We start from the raw sequence: 23,079 nt of genomic DNA on the forward strand, positions 1-23,079 counted from the left end.
AGACGCTGCCACAAGAGTTACAAGAAGTAATGAAAAGCGTCATAAGTTGTGTCAATTTTGTAAAGGCGAGCACTTTAAACAGTACACTGTTTTTGCAACTGTGCAACGAGTTGGATGCGCCAAACAATGCTCTTCTATTTCACACTTGAAGCGAAATGGTTGTCGAGAGGAAAAATTTTAAAACGTGTTTTTGAGCTTCCTGATGAACTCAAAACTTTTTAATCAGAAAGCAAGACCACAGTTCAAAGCACTTTTCAGCGATAAAAGTGAACTGCAGAAAATAGTATACTTGGTTGCCATCTTTGCCATCTTGAGTGAGTTAAATTTATCACTGCAAGGACCAAATGCAACATGCCTCTATTTGTCTGAAAAGAACCGATCATTCCAAATGAAACTTCAGCTTTGGCAAAAAAAACCATGAAAATAAAATTTACATGTTGCCTACCTTATCTGCTTTCTTTGAGGAACATGACATTGAACCAGACAAAAGGATTACGATGATAATTTCTGTGAAAGAACACTTGCATATGCTTGCAGACGAAATTTCATCATACTTTCCAAATCTACCTGACACCCATTTGCACTTGCCAGAAGCCCGTTCACAGTCCAAGTTGAAGATGTTCCTGAGATAGCACAAGAGGAATTCATTGACCTTATTAACAACGATGCAGCGGGAACTGATTTCTCTACAATGCCAGTTACAAAATTCTGGATCAAGTGTTTGCAGTCATATCCTGTTCTGTCTGAGACTGTGTTGCACCTTCTTCTTCCATTTCCAACAACATATCTTTGTGAAAGACAGTTTTCCAGCTTGTTGGTTTTCAAGTCAAAATACAGAAATAGACTTGTTGTGGAAGATGATCTTTGTTGTGCTCTTGCAAAGACTGCCCCAAGAATTTCTGATCTAGTGAGAAAGAAGCAATCTCAACCTTCGCACTGACGTTGGCTTTTTACGCATACTCTCACAAAAATGTAGCAGTGTCGTTTATTGTTGTTATATTAAGACTGTTACCCATGCTACACCATGCTTCAAGACAAAATTTCATTTATTTTTAATTAGAAATAAATATTTCACAATATATAATTACATATTGTTTTTGTGATTAATCACTATGCTTTAATTATGTTCAATTTGTAACAATGAAAATGCATCCTGCATATCAGATATTTACATTATGATTCATAACAGTAGCAAAATTACAGTTATGAAGTAGCAACGAAAATGATTTTATGGTTGGGGGTCACCACAACATGAGGAACTGTATTAAAGGGTTGCGGCATTAGGAAGTTGAGAACCACTGTCCTATTCTCTCTGAAATAAATAAAAACTTTTAAAAAATAGTACGTATTTATTTTGGTCACTTTTAATAATATTCCGAAGGCTTACCTTTTTATAAATGATCTATAACACAGAAACTTACTTTTAAATGTATCTGTTTTATGTTTAATGGAACACAAAGATTAAAACAGCATATTACTTAAGCCACTCTTTTTTTTCGCATTAATGGAATCTTTTTGCATATACACACATTTTTTAAATTAGTAATTGCTGTTATCTTAGAAACTTGGTTCTTGTATATTTTTCTTGTATTTGGCCATCTTAAGTGTGCTTTTTACTCCAATAGATTTTCAATAGAATTTCTAGGTAGGTGGTCCTTTTTTTTTTGTGGTGTTTATACCTCTTAATTATTTTACTTTTTTCATTGCATTGTCTAGCATCACCAGTTGAATTTTAAATAGGAACAGGGCTAGTAGGCATCCTTGTCTCATATATGATATGATGGGAGTGTTTCTTCTTTTTCACTATTAAGTATGATATTTGATGTACATTTCTATAGATCCTTTTAGTAAGTTAAGGACATTTTCTTTTATTCCCAGCTTAAAGATTGAATGATTTAGAACAAATAAAAGATTCTGTTTATATGATGTGCAGTCTAGGTAGTTTGGACCAACACTCCCGCTAAAGACAACTAAAGAAGCTGGATAAAATATGAAAAACAAATTCTTAGAAGCATCTGAGAGAAGATGAGAACTCATAGAAATGAGCCCATTTTATCCAAACTATTTTGTTGTAAGGATTTTTGTTTATCATAGCCTACCAGTTTTGAAGCTGAGTTCTGCTTTCAGGTGTCTCACAAGACTGAAGGGTTGGGTATAATCAAAACCTGGAGTCTGCCAAGAATTGTTTGCCCCTTACTCTGAGCTGGAAGCACAAAATAGTGAGCCCTCAGAGTAGGGGTGAACTGATTTAACTCAGCCCTCCTAAGAACTTGCAGCTCTGCTTCCCATCATTTGCTAGATCAGGGGATTTTTAAGTCCAGAACTTATATTAAGATGGTCTTGGGTGGATAGCTCTAAGAGAAACAATAAAAGTTCACTGTGGAGGAGGATGCTGTCATCCAGTGCATTAATTTATTTTTTCAAATACATTGCCCAGCACACAGGCAATACAACTGAAAAGAGAATTAGTGAACCAAAACATAGAAGAAACAATCCACAGTGCAATGTGGAATGTTAAAAAGTGGAAAGTGCAAAGAAGAGGGTGAGAGACGGACATTCAATGTAAAGAACTAGAAATGAAGAAAGCCAGTTTGAATTCCTAATTCCATCCTCAACTTATATAATAAATTTGACTTAGACTCATTACATTTTTGGGCCTCTGAGTTTTATCATCACTTCTGAAATGGATACTTTGTTAATGTTATTTTTTATTTATTTAACTTTGTCCATAGATTACTCAAGGTTTTTCTTATAATTTCTCCTTTTTACATTCAATCATATAATTAAAATATTTGCTAAGTAATATTTGCCAGACTCCAAGGTAGGTGCCGGGAATGGATACAAAGAACACTTTGTTCATGAGACACTCACAGACTGCTGTCAAATGTCAGCTTCTAACTGGACAGCTGAGACGGAATTTCTATAAATGCCCTGTGCTCCGAAAGTCCATAGCCATATAGCACTGCGACATCTATTCACTCTTGCAGATGATATTCGGGAATAACACTAATCCTTTTCCAGCCTTCCTCAGAAAAGAGCAACCCCAGAATTTATTCTGAATCTTATCCACAACTTAGTCAAATGGGTGAGCTGGAATGGAATTTAGAATTCAAACTGACTTCCAGTTCTAGTTCTTTGTGTTTAAAGGAAGTGGGACCCAGGTTCTAGTTCTGTTAATACTTATGCTGACTTCACTCTACTTTTCCCTCCTTCAGTTTTCTCAATTTCAAAAGAAGTTAGTTAGATTAGACTTGGGCAACTCATTTTAACTATTCTATCTATATTTCAGATCTCAAAGCTTTACAGTCATGTGCTGCATACCGATGATTCAGTCAATGATAGACTGCATATACAATGGTGGTTCCATAAGATAAGAATGACACTGAATTTCCTTTAAAAAATGGAAGAATATATGGTTCAGGAGGAATTGTTTTTCTTTGATGGGAGCAATATCTGTGGTGCTTGTCATAGATTCCCTGTCACAGCACCTCTATTTTGACTGTGTAGATTACATCCCATTCAGTCAGCCACTGTCCTGTTTCAGCACAGAGGAGCCTGTCCCACAGGGCTGCATATTCAGAGGGCCCCTGACCTAGCTGATGGTCTTCAGAGTACACTGCTGTACATTCTTTGCTGAGGACTAAGATCCTGTACAAGACACAGGTCCACAGGAGCTACCTTAACAAGTATTAAGAGTCACTGCCACGTTAGTAAAAGCTTTCTGTGCTAGTGTAGAGCCAGCTCCTCACTGTATTTGGAAATATTTTTAGCGTATAATGATGTAGAGCATAGATAATTTTTATTCCATTCTTTCTTTCTTTCTTTTTTTGATCTTTAATTTCTTTATTGGTTAAGGTATTAAAAATGTGTCCTCATCCTCCCATTAACCCCCAACTTTCCCCCACCCCACTCAGGCTCTCATCCCCCTGTTGTCCATGTCCATTGGTTTGGCTTATATGCATGCATACAAGTCCTTTGGTGGATCTCTCCTCCTTACCCCCACCCTCCCCTACTTTCCCTCTGGGGATTGATAGTCTGATCGCTGTTTCTCTGTCTTTGGATCTGTCCCTGTTCATCAGTCTATGTTGTTCTCTATATTCCACAAATGAGTGAGATCATGTGGTATTTATCTTTCTCTGACTGGCTTATTTCACTTAGCATAATGCTCTCCAGTTCCGTCCATGCTGTTGCAAATGGCAAGAGTTCCTTCTTTTTTACCGCAGCATAGTATTCCATTGTGTAGATGTACTACAGTTTTTTAATCCACTCATCTGCTGATGGACACTGAGGCTGTTTCCAAATCTTAGCTATGGTGAATTGAGCTGCTGTGAACATAGGGGTGCATATATCCTTTCTGATTGGTGTTTCTGGCTTCTTGGGATATATTCCTAGTAGTGGGATCACTGGGTCGAATGGGAGTTCCATTTTTAGTTTTTTGAGGAAACTCCATACTGTTCTCCACAGTGGCTGCACCAGTCTGCATTCCCACCTGCAGTGCAGAAGGGTTCCTTTTTCTCCACATCCTCTCCAACACTTGTTGTTTGTTATTTGTTGATGATAGCCATTCTGGCAGGTGTGAGATGATTGTTGTTTTGATTTGCATCTCTCATATAATTAGTGACTTTGAGCATGTTTTCATATGTCTTTCGGCCTTCTGTATGTCCTCTTTCGAAAAGTGTCTATCTAGATCCGTTGCCCATTTTTTGATTGGATTGTTTATCTTCTTATTGTTAAGTTGCATGAGTTCCCTGTAAATGTTGGAGATTAAACCCGTGTAGGTGATATCATTGGCAAATATGTTCTCCCATGCAGTGGGCCTTCTTGTTATTTTGTTGATAGTTTCCTTTGCTGTGCCAAAGCTTTTTATTTTGATGTAGTCCCATTTGTTTATTTTCTCTTTAGTTTTCATTGCCCTAGGAGCAGTATCAGAGAAGAAATTCTTTCGGCATATGTTTGCGATTTTGCTGCCTGTGGGTTCCTCTCGTATTTTTATGGTTTCCCGTCTTACGTTTAAGTCTTTTATCCATTTTGAGTTTATTTTTGTGTATGGTGTGAGTTGGTGGTCTAGTTTCATCTTTTTGCATGTATCTGTCCAATTTTCCCAATGCCATTTATTGAAGAGACTGTCTTGACTCCATTGTATGCTCTTGCCTCCTTTGTCGAATATTAATTGGGCATAGTGGTTTGGGTCGATTTCTGGGTTCTCTATTCTATTCCATTGATCTATATGTCTTTTCTTGTGCCAGTACCAAGCTGTTAAAGAACAGTGGCTTTGTAATACAGCTTGATATCTGGTATCGAGATCCCACCTACTTTGTTCTTCTTTCTCAGGATTGCTGCAGCTATTCGAGGTCTTTTTTTATTCCAGATGAATTTTTGGAACGTTCGTTCTAGATCTGTGAAATATGCCGTTGGTAATTTAATGGGGATTGCATTGAATCTGTAGATTGCTTTGGGTAGTATGGACATTTTAATGATGTTGATTCTACCAATCCATGAACATGGTATGTTCTTCCATCTCTTTATGTCTTCCTCTATCTCTTTTTCCAGTGTCCTGTAGTTTTTCGCATATAAGTCTTTTATCTCCTTAGTTAAGTTTATTCCTAGGTATCTTAATTTTTTTGGTGTGATGGTAAATGGGATTGCTTTTTTAGTCTCACTTTCTGTAAGTTCACTATTGGTGTAAAGAAATGCCATGGATTTCTTGGCATTAATTTTGTATCCTGCTACATTGCTAAATTCATTTATTAAATCTAATAATTTTTTGATGGAGTCTTTAGGGTTCTCTATGTATAGTATCATGTCATCTGCAAATAAGGACAGTTTTACTTCTTCTTTTCCAATTTGGATGCCTTTTATTTCTTCTTTTCTGATCACAATGGCTAGTACTTCCAGTACTATGTTGAACAGGAGTGGTGAGAGGGGGCATCCCTGTCTTGTTCCTGTTCTTAGGGAAAATGGTTTTAGTTTTTGTCCATTGATTATGATGTTGGCTGTGGGTTTGTCATATATGGCTTTTATTATGTTGAGGTGTGCCCCTTCTCTTCCTACCTTGCTGAGAGTTTTTATCAAGAAAGGGTGTTGGATTTTGTCAAATGCTTTTTTCTGCATCAATTGATATGCCTATGTCGTTTTTATCTCTCAATTTGTTTATGTGATGTGTTACGTTTATTGATTTGCAGATATTGTACCATCCTTGCATCCCTGGGATAAATCCTGCTTGGTCATGGTGTATGATCTTTCTGATGTACTGCTGAATCCGATTTGCTAGGATTTTGTTGAGGATTTTGGCATCTATGTTCATGAGGGATATTGGCCTGTAATTCTCTTTCATTGTGTTGTTTTTATCTGTTTTTGGTATTAGGGTGATGCTGGCTTTATAGAATGAGCTTGGAAGTGTTCCTTCCTCTTGAATTTTTTGGAATAGTCTGAGGAGGATAGGTTTTAGTTCTTCCTTGAATGTTTGGTAAAACTCCCCTGTGAAGCCATCTGGCCCCGGGCTTTTGTTTGCTGGAAGCTTTTTGATTACTGCTTCAATTTCTTCCATAGTTATTGGCCTATTGAGATTTTTAGATTCTTCCTGGTTAAGTTTTGGAAGGTTGTATTTTTCTAGGAATATGTCCATTTCCTAGAAATGGTTGTCTAGTTTGTTGTCTAGTTTGTTGGAGTAGTGTTGTTCATAGTATTTTTTAACAATCCTTTGTATTTCTGTGGGGTCTGTTGTTATTTCTCCTCTTTCATTTCTGATTTTGTTCATTTGGGTCCTCTCTCTTTGTTTCTTATTGAGCCTGGCTAGAGGTTCATCAATCTTGTTTATCCTTTCAAAGAACCAGCTCTTGGTTTTGTTTGTCTTTTGTATTGTTTTTTTTGGTCTCTATGTCGTTTATCTCTGCTCTGATCTTTATTATTTCCTTCCTTCTGCTTACACTGGGCTTTTCTTGTTGCTCTCTTTCTAACTCTTTGAGTTGTAGGGTTAGGTAATGTATTATCATTGTTTCTTGTTTTTTTGCAGTAGGCTTGTAGAGCTATGAACTTCCCTCTCAAGACTGCTTTCGCTGTAACCCATAGGTTTTGGATTGTTGTGTTTTCATTGTCGTTTGTTGCCATGATGTTTTGTTTTTTTTTTCATATGTGTTTCTGTTCAGTATTGTTTTTTTTTAAATTAAATCTTTATTGTTCAGATTATTACATTTGTTCCTTTTTTTTTCCCCCCATAACTCCCCTCCTCCCAGTTCCTGCCCCACCCTCTGCCCTCACTCCCCACCCACTGTCCTCATCCATAGGTGCACGATTTTTGTCCAGTCTCTTCCCACATCTCCCACACCCCTTTCCTCCCCAAGAATAGTCAGTCCATTCCCTTTCTATGTCCCTGACCCTATTATAATCAACAGTTCATTCTGTTCATCAGATTATTCATTCACTTGATTCCTAGATTCACTTGTTGATAGATGCATATTTGTTGTTCATAATTTGTATCTTTACCTTTTTCTTCCTCTTCCTCTTCTTAAAGGATACCTTTCAGCATTTCATATAATCCTGGTTTGGTGGTGATGAACTCCTTTAGCTTTTCCTTATCTGTGAAGCTCTTTATCTGACCTTCAATTCTGAATGATAGCTTTGCTGGATAAAGTAATCTTGGTTGTAGGTTCTTGGTATTCATCACTTTGAATATTTCTTGCCACTCCCTTCTGGCCTGCAAAGTTTCTGTTGAGAAATCAGCTGACAGTCGTATGGGTATTCCCTTGTAGGTAACTGAGTTTCTTTCTCTTGCTGTTTTTAAGATTCTCTCTTTATCTTTTGCTCTTGGCATTTTAATTATGATGTGTCTTGGTGTGGTCCTCTTTGGATTCCTTTTGTTTGGGGTTCTCCGCGCTTCCTGGACCTGCAAGTCCATTTCTCTCACCAGGTGGGGGAAGTTTTCTGTCATTATTTCTTCAAATAGGTTTTCAATATCTTGGTCTCTCTCATCTTCTGGCACCCCTATAATTCTGATGTTGGTACGCTTGAAGCTGTCCCAGAGGCTCCTTACACTATCCTCGCATTTTTGGATTCTTTTTTCATTTTGCTTTTCCGGTTGGACGTTTTTTGCTTCCTCGCATTTCAAATCATTGACTTGATTCTTGCGCTCCTCTGGTCTGCTGTCGGGCGTCTGTATAATATTCTTTATTTCAGTCCGTGTGTGCTTAATTTCTAGTTGGTTCCCCAATATAAGATCGAGGGTCTTATTAGTTTTCGTGTAGATCTCATTAAGTTTATCGGCAGCTTCTAAACAGTTCTTGAGAGACCTTAAAAGCATGGTTCTGAACTCTATTTCTTCCATTGACAATTTTGTCCTGTTTCTTTGTCTCCGCATTTTGTTATGCTTCCTTGGTGCACCCCCTAGTGGTCTTTGTTCGCAGTCTTATAGTTAAATCTTGATTGTTGTAGCTAATTCCAGGGAGGGTTTGACCTCCAGGCCAAGTGGCTATGAGAATCAGCTGTGTCAGCAGTGAGAGAACTTCTGTCCTCTAGGGAGGTGCTAATCTAGCCTTTGCCTGAGGCTATCCGGCAAATGCCTCTGTGCAGGGCTTGGGCGGGGCGGGTCGAACAGGATCAACAGGGTGGGCCGGAGAGAGCAGTGATGGCGGCTCTCAGTCCTGTCCCAAGGGGCTCTGCCTCTCTGAGTCCCAGCACCCACTGCAAAGCTTGGAGAGAAAGCTGCACTCGCTCTGACCGAAGCCAGACAGTCCTGCTTCTCCCGTTTGAGTCTGGGTCCCTAAAGGCTCGCCGGGATCTGGTGCTCAGAGTCTGCGACTCCCTCCCGATTGAAAACAACAACCGCACCCTCCGCCGCCAGCCCGCTCTGTGCACTCCGCACTTCAGAATTTGACTTCAGCACTGCGCCTCCTCTGAGTGTCCGTATGCGTTTCTCTTTCCTCCTAGTTGTAGGACTTCCACTCAGCCAGCGTTCCTGTGGTTCTGGGTGATGTCCCTTCCGTTTTTTGGTTTCACTTTTGAAGTAGTTGTTCAAAGCAGCAAACTCCGGCGTTAACCTATGCCGCCATCTTTGCCATGATGTTTTTTATTTCTTCTTTGATCTCTCTGGTAACCCAGTCATTGTTTAATAGCATGCTATTTAGTCTCCATGTGTTTGATTTTTTTGGATTGTTTTTATTGTAGTTGATTTCCAGTTTTATGCAATTGTCATCTGAGAAGATGCTTGATATGATTTCTATCTTCTTGAATTTTAAGAGACTTTGTCTGTGACCCAATATATGGTCTACCTTTGAAAATGACCCATGTGCACTTGAGAAGAATGTATATTCTGTGGCTTTGGGGTGAAATGTTCTGAAGATGTCAATTAATTCCATCTGATCTAGTGAGTCATTTAGGATTGATGTTTCTTTGCTGATTTTTTGTTTAGAGGATTTGTCCAATGGTGATAGTGGTGTGTTAAGTCCCTACTATGATTGTATTCCTGTCAATCTCTCCCTTGATCTCCTCCAGAAATTTTCTTATGTATTTGGGTGCTCCTTTATTCGGTGCGTATATGATTACCAGAGTTATTTCTTCTTGTTGGATTGCTCCCTTTAGTATTATGAAGTGGCCTTCCTTATCTTTTTTTATGTCCTTCACTTTGATATCTAATTTGTCAGATATAAGTATTGCTACCCCAGCTTTTTTTCATTTCCATTCGCGTGAAAAACCTTTTTCTTTCCCTTCACCATCAGTCTGTGTGTGTCTTTTTTTCTGAGGTGGGTTTCCTGTAGACAGCAGATATATGGGTCATGTTTTCTTACCTACTCAGTTACACTATGCCTTTTGACTGGGGCATTTAACCCATTTACATTTAAAGTTATTATTGATAGATACTTGTTTGTCGCCATTTTTATTCTTTACCCCTGTGTTCCTTCTTTGTTTCCTAGTTTTTTCTTTTTACAGCAGACCCTTTAGCATTTCTTGCATTGCTGGTTTGGTGGTAATAAACTCCCGTAGACCCTTTTTGTCTGTGAAGGTCCTGATTTGACCCTCAATTTTGATTGATAGCCTCGCTGGGTACAATATTCTTGTATTCAGACCTTCCTTTGCATGACTTTGTATATTTCATTCCATTCCCTCTTGCCTGATGTGTTTCTGTTGAGAAATCTGTCGCTAGTCTGATGGGGCATCCTTTGTAAGTAACTTTCTGTCTCTCTCTGGCCGCTTTTAAGATTCTTGCTTTGTTGTTGGTGTTTGCCAATTTAATTATAATGTGCCTTGGTGTTGGTCTTTTGGGGTTCATTTTGTTTGGGACTCTGTGAACTTCTTGGATTTGTGTGAGTTTTTTCTTCCCTATATCAGGGAAGTTTTCTGTCATTATTTTTTCAAACAGGTTTTCTATTCTTTGCTCAGTTTCCTCTCCTTCTGGCACCCCTATTATGCAGATGTTGTTTTGTTTCGTGTTATCCCAAAGTTCTCTTAGGCTTTCCTCCTGCTTTTTAATTTTTTTTTCTAGAAGCTGCTCTGCTTGGGTATTTTTTCCTACCTTGTCTTCTAGCTCACTGATGTGGTCGTCTGCTTCTTCTAGTCTACTGTTGATGCTTTCTATTGAGTTCTTTATAGCAGTCATGTCATTTTTCATTTCTTCTTGGTTCTACTTCATTTCCTCTTGGTTCTTACACATATTGTTGAATTTGTCTTCCATTCTTTTCATCCACCTTATGACCATTTCTCTGAATTTTTTCTCTGACAGGTTGCTTGTCTCCATTGCCTCCATTTCCTTTACTTCCTTTTCTGGAGATGGCTGTTTTTCTTTCATATGTGGGCTGTTTCTTTGTCTCCCCATGATCTCTCTTCTCCAGTTGTTTGGTTATGTAGTTCTCTCTCGGCACTGCATGGTCTGGTCAGGGCTTTAGGCTGCCCCCTCTGGGCTCAGTCTTTTGTAATTATGGCATCTAGATCTCAAATCCCCCGGCGCCAACAGTTCTGCGGATCTCCTTTCCCCCGTCCTAGACTGTCCCTGTCCCAAGGGATGCGGCTGGGTGCCGCGTGATTTTCCTCTGACCCTCTGGGCTCAGAGATCTGGCAAACTTTCCTGCCTAGAACCCTGGTTTTTACCTTTCCAGGGGAACTCTGCCCTTCCCGGCTGCAAACTGTCTCACCAGCTGAGTCCGCTTCGCCAATTCGGGGTAGATATTATTCGTTTCAGCTGCTCATTCTATTTGCTCCAGGACAAGCCTTCGGACACGTCTGCCTATTCCGCTGCCATCTTGTCTCATCCTTATTCCATTATTTCAGTGCCAAAGAGAACCCTTTGTGTCAGATAGAGTCCATGGAACCAAACACAAATCTTCAATTTTTCCACCCTCTTCCATGCTAAATACCCTCCGTGATAAAAACGAATACCACAAAGTTCCTTAGTATAGTATGAACACTGCTCCAAATGTAATAGCTAAAACCTCATTGCCATGACAGTCCTCTTTGTTGTCCTTCCTTTTGGAGTCAGATCCAAAAATACATCATTGAGATTGATGTCAAGGAGCTTACTGCCTATGTTTTTCTCTAAGTGTTTTATGGTTTCAGGTTTTATATTCATGTCCTTAATTTGTTTTGAGTTAATTTTTGTGTATGGTGTAAGATAGCGGTCCAATTTCATTCTTTTGCCTGTAGCTCTTCTGTTTTCCCTGCGCCATTTGTTGAATAAACTGTTCTTTCTCCATTGTATGTTCTTGCCTTCTTTATTGTAAGTTAACTATATAAGTATGGGTTTATTTCTAGGCTCTCTATTCTGTTTCAGTGATCTATGCATCTATTTTTTTCTGCCAATAACATGCTATTTTGATTACTATAGTGTTGTAGTATAGTTTGAAGTCAGGGGACATGATATCTCCAGTTTTGTACTTTTTTCTCAAGACTGACTTGGCTTTTCATGATCTACTGTGGTTTCACTCAAATTTTAGAATTATTTGTTCTAGTTTTGTGAAAAGTTGTCATTGGAATTAGAATTTTGGTAGGGATTGTTTTGAATCTATATATTGCTTTAAGTAATATGGACATTTTAACAATGTTAATTCTTCTAATCCATGAATACAGAATATATATTTATTTATTGTCTTTAGTTTCTTTCATTAATATTCATAGTTTCAGTTACAGACATTTCACTTCCTTAATTACAATTATTTCTAAGTATTTTATTTTTTAATGCTATTGTAAATGAAATGTTTCTTGATTTTTTTTAATAGTTTGTTGCTCATGTATAATATGCAACTGATTTTTCTATATTGATTTTGTGTTCTGCAACTTTACTTGGATTTGTTTATTAGTTCTAACACCTTTTTGGTGGAGTCTTAGGGTTTCTTTGTATAATGTCATGTCAACTGCAGACAGACAGTTTTACTTCTTCCTTTTTGAATTGGATGCCTTTTATTTCATTTTCTTGTCTAATTGCTTTGACTAGGGCTTTTAGTACTATGTTGAATAAAAGTGGGGAGATAGGTACCCTGTCTTCATCCAGGTAATAAAGGAAAAGCTTTTAGCTTTTGACCATTAAGTTTGAAGCCAACAGAGGCAATGATGGTGGAAGTGATGAAGCTGAACAAGCAAATAAAAGAAACTCAACTCCAGTAAAAACTGCTAATGGATGAAACCAGGCAGCTAGTCACTGAAAAGTTATTTGTCCAGGATGAAAATAAATTCTCTCTAGAACACCTCACCAATAAAATTGAAGAGTATAGAAAGCAACTTGAGAAACTTGGGACAACTACTTACAAAAATAGTGGCTTCTGCAATAAAGACTCTCTTATATACCCCCCCCCCCCCCCCAAAAAAAATAGTGGAGAGATTGAATGAAGGAGACAAGAACTAGCCTCTTAATATGAGAAATGAACTTCAAAGCTTAAAACAGAGTCCTGGAAAAGATACAATGCAGTTTGCAGCAACAGTTGCAGGTAATGAGGGACCTTTTGCTATTAAAGGAGAATTGGAGAGAGAAATGCAGACGTTACAGTAGGAGCTAAACCAATTTCAAGCTGAGACAGCTGCAAAAGCACAGGCAATCAAGACCCAGTTCCCCCAGGAAAAAGCATTATTGAAGAAACAACTGAGTGAGCCAGTGGGAAGGAGAGAAAGAAACTTAAAAGGAAGGCCTAGGCCTTGGAGGTGGCAGCAAAGAAGCGTACTTCTGAATTCTCCCACAGCTTCTGCAGAGAGAATAGCCATCACAGAAGGAATAACTGCAGCAGTCTAGGCAACGCCATGAGTTGCAGGCTGCTCAAAGCCTGTTAAAAAAAAAATCAGAAGCAGCCCTGGCCAGTGTGGCTCAGTTGGCTGCAGCATCGTCACTTACACTGAAAGATCACAGGTCCTATTCTGGTCAGGGCACATACCTGGGTTTCCAGTTTGGTCCCTGGTTGGGGTGCCTACGAAAGGCAACCAATCAATGTTTCTCTCCCTCTCCCCTCTTTCCCTCTTTTCCCCTCTTCCTCTCTGTCTCCCTCTCTTCCTCTCTCTCTTCTTTTCCCTCTCTCACTCCCTCCCCCTCCCTCTCCCTCTTCCTCTTTCTCTAAAATCAATAAGCATATCCTCAGGTGAGGATTTAAACAAAATTCAGAAGGAGCAGATATAGCCGGAACAGTGGTACATAGAGTACTTAATTCCAGAGAGGGAACCACTATAACAGGGTGCTCCAAAGACCACAAGAACCTCTTCCCTAGGCACCAAATCAAGGGTTAATCCACAGCAATTCCCAGAATATCACTAATTAAATAAGGACTGGAGCAAGTATTCTTAGGAGCTGCATAAACCCATATGGTTAGGAAGGCTTTTGGATCTCATTGCTATGGTAAAATATACATCATGAAGTGTTAGTGTGAAGGATTAGGTGCTTTTTCCCAGCCATACTGCTAGATATTTGTGTGACTAGCTTCCCTTATTTAGGTTTTTCTTTAATTAGCTCTTGTTAATTAACAATATGTTCCTCAAACCTCCACATAACCTAACAACATTTGCCAAACATTCATACATTGAACCAGGTTGAGAAAACCACCTTGAGGAAGTGACAGGAAAAGAGTTGTGTGATTTATTTTATCTAACTGAGTCAGATTTCTTTATATTGCATTTAATCTATAAATTGCATTGGGTAGTATGGACATTTAAAAAATATATATATATATATTTTTTATTGATTTCAGAAAGGAAGGGAGAGGAAGAGAGAGCTAGAACGTCAATGATGAGAGAATCATTGATCAGCTGCCTCCTGAATGCCCCCTACTGCAGATCAAGCCCACAGCCCAGGCATGTGCCCTGACTGGGAATCGAGCCATGACTTCCTGGTTCATAGGTTGATGCCCAACCACTGAGTCACACCGCCAGGCAGTATGGACATTTTAATAATGTTAATTCTTCCTATTCATGAGCACAGTATATGCTTCCATTTATTTGTATCTTTTTCAGTTTCTTTCTTCAGTGTCTTACAATGTTCTGAGAACAGGCCTTTTTCATAGTACAGTGGTCGGCAAACTGCGGTTCGCGAGCCACATGCGGCTCTTTGGCCCCTTGAGTGTGGTTCTTCCACAAAATACCGACTTCTGCACATGGGCCACGAAGTTTCAATCGCACTGTACGTGCGCGCCCGCACATGGTATTTTGTGGAAGAGCCACACTCAAGGGGCCAAAGAGCCAATGTGGCTCATGAGCCGCAGTTTGCCGACCGCTGAATAGTCGATTAAATTTATTCCTAGGTTTTTTGTGTGTGTGTTTTTTAATGCAATTGTAAAGGGATTGTTTTCTTAGTTCCCCTTTCTAATATTTCATCATCGATATAAAAAAAATGCAACAGATTTCCATATATTTATTTTGTATCTACTTTACTGAATTCGTTCCTCAGTTCTAGTAGTTTTGTGGTCGAACCTTTAGGTTTTCTATATGCAGTATCATATTATCTGCAAATAATGGCAGTTTTACATCTTCCTTTCCAATTTGGATACCTATTATTTATTCTTATCTGATTGCTGTGATGAGGACTTCAGTACTATGTTGAATAAGAGTAGTGAAAGTGGACATCCTTATCTTGTTTCTGATCTTAAGGGAAAAACTTTGTTTTCCCCATTGAGTATGATTTTAGCTGTGGGTTTGTTATAGATGGACTTTACTAGCAAATTTTTTTTGATATATCTTCTTGGGCAAGGGAAACAGAAAAATAAACAAATGGGACTACATGAAATTAAAAAGATTTTTGTGTGTTTTAAAGATGAAGTAATCTATGATGTCACTTATATTCAGTTAACTGATGATTTTTTAATTATTATTGATTTTAGAGAGGAAGGGAGAGGGAGAAAGAGATAGAAATAAACTTCAGTGATGAGAGAGAATCATTGCCTTCTGCATGCCCTCTACTGGGGATTGAACCTGCAACCAGGCCATGTGTCCTGACAGGGAATTGAATTGTGACCTCTTGTTTCAGAGGTCAACACTCAACCACTGAGCCACACTGGCCGGGTGAAACTAAAAAGTTTTTGCAACAGCAAAGGAAACCATCAATAAAATGAAAAGATTACTTACTGAATGGGAGAAGATATTCACCAATGAAACATTCCATTAGGGGTTAATACCCAAAATTTATAAAGAATTCATACAGCTCAACACCATAAAAACACACAATCCAATTTCAAAATGGGCAGAAGACCTGAATACACACTTCTCCAAAAAGGACATACAGATGGCCAATAGGCATGTAAAAAGGTACTCCACATTACTAATCATCAGAGAAATGCAAAGTATATATTCTACTAGTAGGAATATATCCCAAGAAACTAGAAACACCAATCAGAAAGGATATATGCACTCGTATGTTCATAGCAGCACAATTCACCATAGCTAAGATTTGGAAACAACCGAAGTGCCCATCAGCAGATGAGTGGATTAGAAAACTGTGGTACATCTACACAATGGAATACTATGGTGCTGTGAAAAGGAAGGAACTTTTATCATTTGCAACAGCATGGATGGACCTGGAGAGCATTATGCTAAATGAAATAAACCAGTTGGAGAAAGACAAATATCACATGATCTCACTCATTTGTGGAATATAATGAACAACATATACGGATGCACAAAAACAGATCCAGAGTCCGTCAAACCTCAGAGGGAAGGCAGGGAAGGGTCGGGGGAAGGGGGAGCGATAAACCAAAGGACTTGTATGCATGCATATAAGCCTAACCAGTGGACACAGACACTAGGGGGGTAAGGGTATGAGCAGGAGGGTGGGGGAAAAGGGGGATAAGCACAGATTTTAATACCTTAATCAATAAAGAAAATATATATTGAAAAATAGAACAATTCTAATAATATACTATAATAAAAGTTAAAAAAAAAAAACACTACGCAGGATTTAGTGTGATGCAACCCTTACAATTTTAGCTTTGAGTAACTTGAGAAGAGAAGAGATGATAAAGGGGATGTATATTACATCCACTCTTACATTTGAAAATGTTTTCTGAGAAAAAAGTACCTCTAGAATTAATCAGGAGGCTGAATGCCTCTGGAGTTTTAGGAAAATATATGGAAAGAAAATTCTAAATACTTGGAAGACTATGCCCAGTCAGTGTGGCTCAGTGGTTGAACGTCCACCTATGAACCAGAAGGTCACAGTTAGATTCCAGTCATGACACATGCCCAGGTTGGGATATAGGCTCGATCTCCAGGATGGGGTGAGCAGGAGGCAGCTAATCAGTGATTCTCTCTCATCATTGATGTTTCTATCTCTTCCTTATCCTTCCTCTCTGAAATCAATTAAAAAAAAAAATACTTGGAAGACTTTTAAAACAGTCTCTTGCCATCTATTGCCCTAGCAACATCCAAAATTGTAAGACAACAAGTAAAATTACTTAATGTTAAATATAGTAAGTAATTTTAAATCACCTATTACATTTTTCTTACTATATATGAGCTTAATAGTATATGAAATGCCTTTTGTAATTAATCTGTGATATATTTATGCCTATTTAATAGAATTTAGAATAGTATTTTAGTATAGACTTTTAGGGTATTTATTTACTTATTTTTGCACTTATGACTTTTTTATTGAATTTATTGGGATGGCATTGATTCACAAAACTATACTGGTTTCAAGTGTACAGCTCAACAAAGCATTATCTGCACACTGCTCATGAACCCATTGCCCAAAGTAAAGTCTCACATATTGATGGTTAGATCAGTGATTTATTTGAATGTTGAATCCTGGTATAGGAATATAACCTCATATTTTAATATTGTTCTTCTATGTGAACTTATAATCAACTTTATGTTTTTAGAAATTATCAGTAATGAAAAACTTAAAAATAATTTTCTTGAATTTTGTTTTATTCACGTGTAAAATTAATTCCTTTAAATTGGATTGAAAAACAACTCTTCCTCAATGTACCTTTAACTTCTAGCTTTAGCAATATTTCTTTTTTTTTTTTTATTGCTTAAAGTATTACAAAGGGTATTACATATGTATCCATTTTATCCCCCCGCCCTAGACAGTCCCCTAGCCTCCCCTATCACCCAGTGTCTTATGTCCATTGGTTATGCTTATATGCATGCATACAAGTCCTTTAGTTGATCTCTTACCCCACTACCTCCTGCCCCCCAACCCTCCCCGGCCTTCCCGCTGCAGTTTGACAATCTGTTTGAGGCAGCTCTGCCTCTGTATCTATTATTGTTCAAAAGTTTATAATGGTCTCTATTGTCCATGAATGAGTGAGATCATGTGGTATTTTTCCTTTATTGACTGGCTTATTTCACTTAGCATAATGCTCTCCAGTTCCATCCATGACGTTGCAAATGGTAAGAGTTCCTTCCTTTTTACAGCAGCATAGTATTCCATCGTGTAGATGTACCACAGTTTTCTAATCCATTCATCTACTGATGGGCACTTAGGCTGTTTCCAGATCTTAGCTATGGTGAATTGTGCTGCTATGAACATAGGGGTGCATATATCCTTTCTGATTGGTGTTTCTGGTTTCTTGGGATATATTCCTAGAAGTGGGATCACAGGGTCAAATGGGAGTTCCATTTTCAGTTTTTTAAGGAAACTCCATACTGTCTTCCATAGTGGCTGCACCAGTCTGCATTCCCACCAGCAGTGCACAAGTGTTTCTTTTTCTCCACAACCTCTCCAGCACTTGTCGTTTGTTGATTTGTTGATGATAGCCAGTCTGACAGGTGTGAGATGGTACCTCATTGCTGTTTTGATTTGCATCTCTCGGATGATTAGTGACTTTGAGCATGTTTTCATATGTCTCTTGGCTTTCTGAATGTCCTCTTTTGAAAGGTGTCTATTTAGGTCCTTTGCCCATTTTTTGATTGGATTGTTTATCTTCCTTTTGTTAAGTTGTATGAGTTCCCTATAAATTTTGGAGATTAGGCCCTTATCAGATATGTCATTGGCAAATATGTTTTCCCACACAGTGGGTTTTCTCGTTGTTTTGTTGATGGTTTCTTTTGCTGTGCAGAAGCTTTTTATTTTGATGTAGTCCCATTTGTTCATTTTTTCTTTAGTTTCAAGTGCCCTAGGAGCTGTATCAGTGAAGAAATTGCTTCGGCATATGTCTGAAATTTTCTTGCCTTTGGATTCTTCTAGAATTTTTATGGTATCCTGTCGTACATTTAGGTCCTTTATCCATTTTGAGTTTATTTTTGTATATGGTGTAAGTTGGTGGTCTAGTTTCATTTTCTTGCATATATCTGTCCAATTTTCCCAACACCATTTATTGAAGAGACTATCTTGGCTCCATTGTATGTTCTTGCCTCCTTTGTCAAATATTAATTGAGCATATTGGTTCGGGCCGATTTCTGGGCTCTCTATTCTATTCCATTGATCTATATGCCTATTCTTGTGCCAGTACCAGGCAGTTTTGAGAACAGTGGCTTTGTAATACAACTTGATATCTGGTATTGAGATCCCACCTACTTTGTTCTTTTTCAGGATTGCTGCAGCTATTCGGGGTCTCCTTTTATTCCAGATGAATTTTTGGAAAGTTCGTTCTAGATCTCTGAAGTATGCTGTTGGTATTTTAATGGGAAGTGCGTTGAATTTATAGATTGCTTTGGGTAGTATGGACATTTTAATGATGTTGATTCTACCAATCCATGAACACGGTATGTTCTTCCATCTGTTTATGTCTTCCTCTATGTCTTTTTTCAACGTCCTGTAGTTTTCTGAGTAGAGGTCTTTTACCTCTTTAGTTAAGTTTATTCCTAGGTAGCTTAATTTTTTTGGTGCAATGGTAAACGGGATTGTTTTTATAATCTCTCTTTCTGAAAGTTCACTATTGGTGTATAGAAATGCCTCAGATTTCTTGGGGTTAATTTTGTATCCTGCTACATTGCCAAATTCATGTATTAAGTCTAGTAGCTTTTTGATGGAATCTCTAGGGTTTTGTATGTATAATATCATGTCGTCTGCAAATAAGGACAGTTTTACTTCCTCTTTTCCAATTTGGATGCCTTTTATTTCTTCTTCTTGCCGAATTGCAATGGCTAACACTTCCAGTACTATGTTGAACAGGAGTGGTGAGAGGGGGCATCCCTGTCTTGTTCCTGTTCTTAGGGGAAATGGTGTTAGTTTTTGTCCATTGAGTATGATGTTGGCTGTGGGCCTGTCATATATGGCTTTTATTACGTTGAGGTATGATCCTTCTACTCCCACCTTGCTGAGAGTTTTTATCAAAAATGGGTGTTGAATTTTGTCAAATGCTTTTTCTGCATCAATTGATATGACCATGTGGTTTTTTTCTTTCAATTTGTTTATGTGATGTATCACGTTTATTGATTTGCGGATATTGTACCATCCTTGCATCCCTGGGATAAATCCTACTTGGTCATGGTGTATGATCTTTCTGATGTACTGCTGGATCCGATTTGCTAAGATTTTGTTGAGGATTTTGGCATCTATGTTCATGAGGGATATTGGCCTGTAATTCTCTTTCATTGTGTTGTCTTTACCTGGTTTTGGTATTAGGGTGATGCTGGCTTCATAGAATGAGCTTGGAAGTGTTCCTTCCTCTTGAATTTTTTGTAGTAGTCTGAGGAGGATAGGTTTTAGTTCTTCCTTGAATGTTTGGTAAAACTCCCCTGTGAAGCCATCTGGTCCTGGGTTTTTGTTTGATGGAAGCTTTTTGATGACTGCTTCAATTTCTTCCATAGTTATTGGCCTATTGAGATTTTTAGATTCTTCCTGATTGAGTTTTGGAATGTTGTATTTTTCTAGGAATTTGTCCATTTCCTCCAGGTTGTCTAGTTTGTTGGAGTAAAGCTGTCCATAGTATTTTTTAACAATCATTTGTATTTCTGTGGGGTCTGTTGTTATTTCGCCTCTATCGTTTCTGATTTTATTTATTTGGGTCCTCTCTCTCTGCTTCTTGGTGAGTCTGGCTAGAGGTTTATCAATCTTGTTTATCCTTTCAAAGAACCAGCTCTTGGTTTCATTGATTTTCTGTATTGTTTTTTTGGTCTCTATGTCATTTATTTCTGCTCTAATCTTTATTATCTCCTTCCTTCTGCTCACTCTGGGGTTTTCTTGTTGCTCTCTTTCTAATTCTTTGAGTTGTAGAGTTAGATGATTTACTACCATTTTTTCTTGTTTTTTGAGATAGGCCTGTAGAGCTATAAACTTCCCTCTCAGGACTGCTTTCAATGTGTCCCATAGGTTTTGGATTGTTGTGTTTTCATTGTCATTAGTTTCCAGGATGTTTTTAATTTCTTCTTTGATCTCATTGGTAACCCAATCAATATTTAATAGCATGCTATTCAGCTTCCAGGTGTTTGAGTATTTTGGGTTGTTTTTATTGTAGTTTATTTCTAATATTATGCCATCGTGGTCTGCGAAGACGCTTTTTATGATTTCAATCTTCTTGAATTTGGGGATACTTTGCTTGTGACCCAGTATGTGGTCTATTTTTGAATATGTCCCATGAGCACCTGAGAAGAACGTATATTCTCTGGCTTTGGGGTGAAGTGTTCTGAAGATGTCTATTAAGTCCATCTGATCTAGTGAATCATTTAGGATTGCTATATCTTTGCTGGTTGTTTGTCTATAGGACTTATCCAGTGCTGTCAATGGTGTATTAAAGTCCCCTACTATGATTGTATTGTTGTCGATCTCTCCTTTGATATTTTCCAGGAGTTTTTTTATGAATTTGGGTGCTCCTACATTGGGTGCATATATGTTTACCAGGGTTATATCTTCTTGTTGTATTGATCCCTTTAGTATTATGAAGTGGCCTTCCTTATCTCTTGTTAAGGCCTTCACTTTGAGGTCTATTTTGTCCGATATAAGTATTGCTACCCCAGCTTTCTTTTCCTTTCCATTTGCCTGAAAGATATTTTTCCATCCTTTCACTTTCAGTCTGTGTGAGTCCCTTCTAATGAGGTGGGTTTCTTGTAGACAGCAGATGTATGGGTCATGTTTTTTTATCCATTCAGCCACTCGATGTCTTTTGGTTGGAGCATTTAGTCCGTTTACGTTTAAAGTTATTATTGAAAGGTACTTGTTTGTAGCCATTTCTTTTTTTGTGTGGCTGTTTTCTTTCTGAGCTTTTTATTTCTTATTTTTATATCAGTCCCTTTAGCATTCCTTGCAATGCTGGCTTGGTGGTGACAAACTCCCTTAGCCTTTTTTTGTCTGTGAAGCTTCTTATTTCCCCTTCAAGTTTGAATGATAGCCTTGCTGGATAGAGTATTCTTGGATTCAGTCCTTTGCTTTGCATCACTTTGTAAATTTCAGTCCATTCTTTTCTTGCCTGATGTGTTTCTGTTGAGAAGTCATTTGACAATCTAATGGGAGATCCCTTGTATGTAACTTTCCGTCTCTCTCTTGCAGCCTGTAAGATTCTCTCTTTGTCCTGAACATTTGCCATGGTGATTATGATGTGTCTTGGTGTGGGTCTTTTCGGGTTCACCTTGTTTGGGACTCTCTGGGCTTGTGTGACTTTTTTCTTCCCCACCTCAGGAAAGTTTTCTGATATTATTTCTTCGAGTAGGTTTTCTAATCCTTGTTCATCCTTCTGTTGTTCTGGTACTCCTATTATTCGTATGTTGTTTCGTTTCATGTTGTCCCAAAGCTCCCTTAGGCTCTCCTCCTGTCTTTTAATTTTTTTCTCCAATTGCAGTACATTTTGGGTGTGTTTTGCTTCCTTGTCTTCTAATTCACTTATTCGGTCCTCCGCTTCTCCTAGTCTACTGTTGATACTTTCAATGGAGTTTTTCATTGCAGCTATATCACTCTTCATTTCCTCTTGGGTCTTACTTAGGTTGTTGATTTTTTCATCTGTTTCTTCTAGCTTCTTCCATATGTTATCGATTTTTTCATCTGTTTCTTCTAGCTTCTTCCATATGTTATCGATTTTTTCATCTGTTTCTTCTTGCTTCTTGAAGAGGTTGTCGATTTTTTCCTCCATCCGGTTTATGCACTCTAGGATCCTTATTCTGAATTCTTTATCTGTCATGTTGCATGCCTCTGTATTACTTAGCTGCTTTTCTGGAGAGTCCTCCTTCTCTTTCCTTTGGGGGTTTCTTTGTCTACCCATGTTTGATCTCACTGACATATCTAGACGTTGAGTTGTTCAGTGGTTGCTCCCTTGGTGGCAGTGACTCCTTGGTCTGTGGTTGCTCTTCGGGCGGTTGCGGTAGCAGCTGCTCTTCAGTTGTCAGCAGCTCCTCTGGTGGGTGCTGTTCACAGCTGTGGTGGCTCTTCTGGCTGGTGGGGCGAGGTTTCACGTACAGCTGCTGTTCCTCAGCAGAGGATGTGGTGCTCAGGAGGTTGCTGTTGCTTGGATCTGCTGCGTTGATTTAAAGGCACAAAATACAACACAACAAGGCACCACGTACCAGGCACTATACACAAATATATTTACGATATTAATAACCCCAAGTAAAGGTGACCACCTGAATTAAGAGAATTAGGGGATAAGGAAGAAGGAAGAGAAAAAGATAAAAGAGAGAAAGGAAAAGAAAAGTAGGGACCAAAAAAAGGGAGTGCAAAAATGAAATTGGGAAAAAGGAAGGGGGAAAATAAAAGCGAGAAAAGAAAAGAAAAAAAAAAAGAGCGAAAAGAGAGAATGAAGTGGAAGAGGGGAAGAG

General features: G+C 38.4%; 2 protein-coding genes across 4 annotated transcripts in view; both read left to right on the forward strand.

Moving 5' to 3' along the window:
• The window catches only part of NUBPL (NUBP iron-sulfur cluster assembly factor, mitochondrial), a 241,121-nt gene that overhangs the window by 136,281 nt on the left and 81,761 nt on the right, over window positions 1-23,079 (forward strand). The window lies entirely within an intron of this gene.
• CCDC121 (coiled-coil domain containing 121) lies at window positions 12,459-13,242 on the forward strand. Its single transcript, XM_059684003.1, is given in 6 exon segments — window positions 12,459-12,706; window positions 12,709-12,733; window positions 12,792-12,862; window positions 12,865-12,936; window positions 12,939-13,067; window positions 13,070-13,242. Coding segments are annotated over 6 exon segments (648 nt in total). The 5' UTR covers window positions 12,459-12,528.

This window comes from Myotis daubentonii, chromosome 1 (genome assembly GCF_963259705.1).
Source record: "Myotis daubentonii chromosome 1, mMyoDau2.1, whole genome shotgun sequence".
Classification (NCBI taxonomy): Eukaryota; Metazoa; Chordata; class Mammalia; order Chiroptera; family Vespertilionidae; genus Myotis; species Myotis daubentonii.